The sequence below is a fragment of the Acomys russatus genome, chromosome 12 (genome assembly GCF_903995435.1).
Source record: "Acomys russatus chromosome 12, mAcoRus1.1, whole genome shotgun sequence".
Taxonomy (NCBI): domain Eukaryota; kingdom Metazoa; phylum Chordata; class Mammalia; order Rodentia; family Muridae; genus Acomys; species Acomys russatus.
The window spans coordinates 37,873,877-37,879,876 of record NC_067148.1 but is presented as its reverse complement, the minus strand read 5'-3'; the positions used below and the strand labels follow the sequence as shown (position 1 = coordinate 37,879,876).

The following is a 6,000-nucleotide window of genomic DNA, read 5'->3' as shown; positions in this document are numbered from 1 at the left end:
TTGCAAGGCTCCCAGAGTCTGAGGGACCAAGATTCCAGGCCAGGGAGAGAAGCTGTGTGCAGCAGGGATAAGTGGCCTGGTCATTATAGCCAGAAAGTAACTATAGGTGATGGCCTGTCAAGGCTTGGAGCTGAGTAAAGCCCCAGTACTGCCTATAGTTGCTTGTGGTGTTCAGGACACTAAAGTGGACATCTCCACCTGCAGGCAAGGTTAGTACACCACTGAAGAAAAGCCACCTGCCTTCTAACCCCTCCCCCCAGACACACACACACATACATACACACAGCTCATACGTGTGGGTTGATGGCATCCTTGCAGCTCGCGGGTTCTGATGAGTACTGGAACCTTTACAGCTATAGCAAGCAATCTCTCTCTCTCTCTCTTTCTCCCCCCCCCCCCCCCTTATAGGATCTTCAACACTGTCCTCCGCCTCCCCAGTGTAAAGGAGTCTGGACACAGTCAGCTAGCTCTCTTCCATTCTGGCTAGAGCGTGTCAGGTGTCAGCGATGATGCCGTGTTAGTGAAGAGTTTGAATACGAGGCAACCTGTGTGGATTTCAGCCTGCACCAACTTTCTACCTGTGTAATTTTGCATAAGGGACATTTCTTCTAAGCCTTTGCACCTGCAAGAGGAAGTACAGACGCATACCAGGACAGTGCGCGCAGTGAGGACTGGACTGGTACACAGAGCACTGGACGCCTAGAAGACTGAGTACTAAAGCAAGAGCATTCTACAAATGGAGTTCCCTCGTGCGCGCCGCTTTGTGGCTCTGAGCGCAGCCGGCCTAGCCGCGGGATCCTTCAGAGGTGGGATGTGGGTGGGGGCAGCAGGGGGAGCCCCCGCGGCCCCATCCCGACCGTCGATTCGGCAGCGTGCGCTGTGCCATTGGCCCTGGCGTCCCGGTGGGCGGGAAGATGACATCAGCGGCAGGTTGGATTATAAAGGCACCGACCGTGCCACGGACTCAGAGCGCACCCAGCCGGCGCCGCGTAGCAGTAGGACCCGCGCTTCCCTAGCCAGCCTGTTCTGCATCTGCCTGTCCGACTGCTCACCGGCCGTCCCGGCTGCAGACCGTCTGCACCCCTCGGCCCTATCGGCATCATGCACCTCTCCCAGCTAATCGCCTGTGCCCTGCTGCTCACGCTACTCTCACTCCGGTCCTCTGAAGCCAAGCCCGGGACGCCACCGAAGGTGGGTGCTGTCGCCGGGACGCTGGGCTTGTAAGGGGCGTGGGAGGATGCGGCGCGCAGGGGGTAAAGGCAGATCGATCCCTCGGACTTGCGCCCTCAAAGCAGGGACTTCTCGGGTCCATTCCCCAACCTCGGGAGAATGTCAACACATACACATCTCCTGTGCCCCAATGTGCCCAGCAGGACAAGAGGCACGGAAGGGGAAGGGGCTCCCCGAAGGAGCAGGCGAGAGGGATGCGTGGCAGGTGGATGCCGACTCAGCTGTCCCGCATGGATGGGATGAGGGGAATCACGGCTGGGGAGAGTCACGCCACTCTGGGCCCTGTAAAAGTCACCTGGGCTACATCAGTGCACCCTTTCACCTGCCCACTCTTTTCTCCGACAGGTCCCAAGAACCCCGCCAGGGGAGGAGCTGGCGGAGCCCCAGGCAGCTGGTGGCAATCAGAAAAAGGGTGACAAGGCTCCAGGCGGCGGGGGAGCCAATCTCAAGGGAGACCGATCGCGACTTCTCCGGGACCTGCGCGTGGACACCAAGTCCCGGGCGGCTTGGGCCCGCCTTCTGCACGAGCACCCCAACGCGCGCAAATACAAAGGCGGCAACAAGAAGGGCTTATCCAAAGGCTGCTTTGGCCTCAAGCTGGACCGGATCGGCTCCATGAGCGGTCTGGGATGTTAGTGCAGCGACCCCTGGCGGCGGTGAGTAACAGCATGGGACGCTCCCTGCTCGCCTAAACTCTGCACCCGGGAGAACCAAGCCCTCTGTGGGAGAACACTGCCCTGTGCAGGCTGTTTGGTTTGTTCCCTGATCCCTATGCTCGGTGACCGGTGACCAGCCCCAAACCTATTCTGGCATGGAATCAAGTGTAAGACAGACATTTGCCTGCTACCTCACTTATCACATTTTACAGATTAAAAAAAGAAGTGGCCAGAGAACATGGGCAAGGTCAGAAACCGGGTTCAACCTTAGAGAACCCCACCTGGCTTCCTCTAGAAAGCAAAGGCAGGCTTATGTAGGCCAAGGCGCCGTGGACCATAGTCCAGCTAGACAACTTGGAAATTGTTAGAGAGATCCTGGAAAGAGTGAGAGAAAGGTGTACCGCCAGGCCAGGCAGTCAAGTGCCAGGGTGCCCTTCTGAGCCTGTTGTCCCTGAAGTGAGGCAGGCAGGCAGGCAGATATTCCTGCTCCTCGCAGTGGAGAGAAGAGCCTCTGTGGGCAACAGCAGGCACCCTTCTGCCTGGGGCATTCTGAATCTTATCCCTGCTCCAAACCCAGCTGTGGGCAAACTGGTCTATCCAGGGTCCTGATGCTGCAGCCCTGGGGCTCCTGAGATGAAGCTCCAGGTTTGTGACCCTGTTTCAAGAGAAAGACAGGACAACAAGCCAAATCATATTTCCTTGTCCTAATCTCAAACTTAGTGTGTCCAAAACGGAGTTTTTACTAACACTGGCACCCACCCACACTGTGCTTTGAACCGTTTCCGGTCCTCTTCCCCTCCACCCAGACTGGAAATGTCCATGGCCCAAGGCTGCTGGGTCCCTCCCGGCTTCCTTCCCACACTCCATCCCTGATGATGTGAAGGGGGGCAGAGCTTAGATGGTGCTTGACAGTCAGGCCCTTGCTGCTTCCTAGCTTTGGCTCTTGCTCACCCAGCTGCCATCGCTTGTCCCACACTGTGTCTGTCCCACCCCAGAGCTGAGGAGACAGCTCTCCCCAACCCAGTGGCCAGTCTTTTCCCAGTAGGGAATAGGAACACCTACACCTCCCCAAGCACATCACAGGAGCTGTCTTCTTCTTCTTCTCCTTCTTCTTCTCCTCCTCCTCCTCCTCCTCCTCCTCCTCCTCCTTCTTCTTCTTCTTCTTCTTCTTCTTCTTCTTCTTCTTCTTCTTCTTCACATGAGAGACCTTCATGGAAGTACAGTGCTCTGTGAACTTGTTTGTGTCCACATATTAATTTGTGAGTAACTTAAGAGACAGACCCTCAAGAACCCACATCATACTCAGAAGGGATCTAGGAAATATTGGCCAATTGCCAGAGAGACAGAGACCCCCCAGCACAGTATCTCTACCAAGTACCCTGGCTCGGGAATCTCAGCTGGCCCTCTCCTTTCTGCATCCAGTTTTGAGCAGGCTGTATGCTTCACCCCAGTTCTACGGGGTTGTTAGGGTCTCCACTCCCCTTTCCTCAGGAGGAAGAGCGAGCCTGGTTCTGACGGGCAAGCCTTGATGTCATGGCGTCTCTTGATCTCTTCTGTGTGAATATCTAAGAGACGGAGTCTGAGGGCTTGGATTTTCAGTTTGTGATTTAAGCACCAAGAATAGACTTTAGGGTCTAAACAAAAGTTACTTAACCTCTGTGTGAGTGCCTGGGACATACTTCCCTGATGGTGCCTTGGGCTTAGGCATCTGTGAGCACAAGGTGGTGAGGGATATTAAGGAAGGAGGGAAGACAATTAAGGCTTCTGGACCCTTGTCAACCTTAGGAGGTAAGCGGTCTCCTAGAATTTCTCTGGGCATAAAGGGACAGCCTTAGCCTTTTCTAACCCAGCACCAGTGAGAAGGGAGATCATCCTTCTCAAACCAGAAGTCTCCTAGTGGAGCTGACCAGTGGAGAGCCCCCACCCCCACCCCCACCCCCGACCTCGCCTGGTCTTACGGAAGAGTGCAAGGCTCATTCTTCTTCACACTGATGAAAACTCCCAATGCTGTGACCATTTCTCCACTCAGGGGTTGACTCTGGCTCCAAGCCCCACCATAATGACTGTCGCTGGTGGTTATAGGTTTTGATTATACTATAGACAGAGACTCGGGTGTGGCTGAGACCTCAGTGGACACTTTGGCCCTGGTCCCTAGGACCATCTCACCTGAAAGAGCCAAAGAAGTGAGTTAGGCAGAATTGTCCAGACCGTTAAAGCCAGACCCCTTTGTGAATGCTGTGCTTAGGGAGGGCCCTACATGTCTGCCACTTTTTAGAACACACGGCCGGGGGACGTAATCCCCCTCAGGAACAGTCATAGGGGAGGGGAATAATGGGAAAATGGGGGGGGGGAGGAATGGGAGGATACAAGGGATGGGATAAACATTGAGATGTAACAAGAATAAATAAAAAAAAAAAAAATAGAACACACGGCCACTGGTAGGGCCTGAATACAGTGCTTATCGCCTTACCCTCATTCTCCAAACCCACCATCTAGCATGGCTGTGCATTTGCCCAGGCCAGTGGCAGGCTCGAGTTTACCTGCTGCAGAAATAACCAATTTCTGAGACAAAGCTGCCTAGGAAAGGAAGCACTCTTTGCTGCTTGGTAGCTGTGACCCAGACACTGCGGATGCTTAATATGTGACCCTGTTGAATCCCAGCGCCAGTTCTAAGAGGCGGCTATTATCCATTTTATGGGTGAGCTCAAAGCTCCTCAGGGCCATCCAGGAAGTCAGATCTGACCGAGAGTTTGAGATAGTCTCTTCTCTGTCCTTACATAGCCAAGCAGACACAAGATGAAAGCGACTGCCTGAGGGTTTGTGTTATAGCAAAATGGAGCTGGAAAGAGGCCCCACTATTCTTGCCCATTGCCGAGAGCAAAGCCTGTAGTTATAGCTTGGAGGGGGGGGGCTGAGGAGAGCGCAGGTCTGGCAGATACGATGGTTCCACCTGTGCTGGTTCAGCCAGTGTCAATCAAGGACTTGAGGATCAAAGGCACAGTGCTTTGCCTCGAAGTACTCTAAGAAAGGGGGAAAGGTTCTAGAACTACCCCGTGGGCTGGACTTTTTCAGTTAAGAGGCCAGAACTGAGCGTCCTGTGTCCACTTTGTGTTTCAGGATTGGGAACCGCTCCGTGCGCTGAGGTCATCCTTGGTCATCAGCCTCCAGCATCTGGAACCACCTCCAACGCAATGTGGCTTTTACATTTCTTTTTTATTTTTTCCTCCTGGTACTGGCAATACACAACACCAGCTGTTCTGTTATTATTTGGGGAGGGGAAGGGATGAGTTTGTTGTTTGGGGTTATTATTTTTTTTTTTGAAAATGAAAAATAAAAAGTTATATATTATATATATTATATACATGAAACACAACACTCCTACACCGTCTTGAGGACAAGGGACAGTTTTTAAAATGACTGACAAAACCAGCTGTAAGACATTGCTGTTTGTAAATTCACGTCATGCATAAATGTATTTATGTTGTAAAGCTATTTATATTGTTTATAAAGAGATATTTATAAAAATTTTATTTATGTAACTAAATGAAAGAAGCCAACCATTGTAATGTTTTTGTCCTAACTAGTTGAAAAAAATGTTTAAAAAAAAAAAAAAAAGCCATTCCACGAACATCATGAAAATTGTCTTTATTTATTCATTGTTTCTCATTTCCAAAATTAAGCTGAGCAGAGGGAGAATCTGAAGACAGGGCATCTGCCTCCAACTACAACTGTCAGTCAGAGTTCCGACTCTGAATTTCTCAGTGTCGGAATCCCTTAGGAAGCCTGCTAAAACGCAGTTTCCTTGCCCCGTCCACCCTTCGATCTACTGAAGTTGGTCTCTCAGGACCGGGCTGGCCATGTGCACCACCGCAGGGTGACTGCCAACTCTGCTCCAATGCCTGCGAAGCTGATGCCAAGTGCTAAACTGGAGTTGGTTCAGCTGCTTTAGGGCCCCCCACTTCCACCTCACCTTCTCTCGGCTGTGAGAAGAAACTGCCCCAAATTTGCCCTCTGTCTCGAGGGTCAGGTTTCTGTATGCCTCGTGGGATTGTCAAGTTGCCAACTACAGGCCTTTTATAGTGTTTCCAAAGCGGTTGGGTGGGCGGCTCGCCCT

The 6,000-nt window shown here is 52.4% G+C and overlaps 1 protein-coding gene across 1 annotated transcript; it reads left to right on the top strand.

Annotated features, from left to right (window-relative positions):
• Positions 1-947: 947 nt before the first annotated feature.
• Positions 948-5,472, top strand: Nppc (natriuretic peptide C). The gene is made up of 3 exons (XM_051154251.1): positions 948-1,191; positions 1,576-1,886; positions 5,004-5,472. The coding sequence occupies exons 1-2, from the start codon at positions 1,102-1,104 to the stop codon at positions 1,864-1,866; spliced, it is 381 nt and encodes a 126-aa protein (XP_051010208.1). The 5' UTR covers positions 948-1,101; the 3' UTR covers positions 1,867-1,886; positions 5,004-5,472.
• The last annotated feature ends 528 nt before the right edge of the window (positions 5,473-6,000 follow it).

Coding starts and splice junctions, on each gene's coding strand:
- Nppc (XM_051154251.1), top strand. CDS start 1,102: ATGCACCTCTCCCAGCTAATCGCCTGTGCCCTGCTGCTCACGCTACTC. Junction 1,192..1,575: donor AGCCCGGGACGCCACCGAAG/GTGGGTGCTGTC, acceptor TTTCTCCGACAG/GTCCCAAGAACCCCGCCAGG.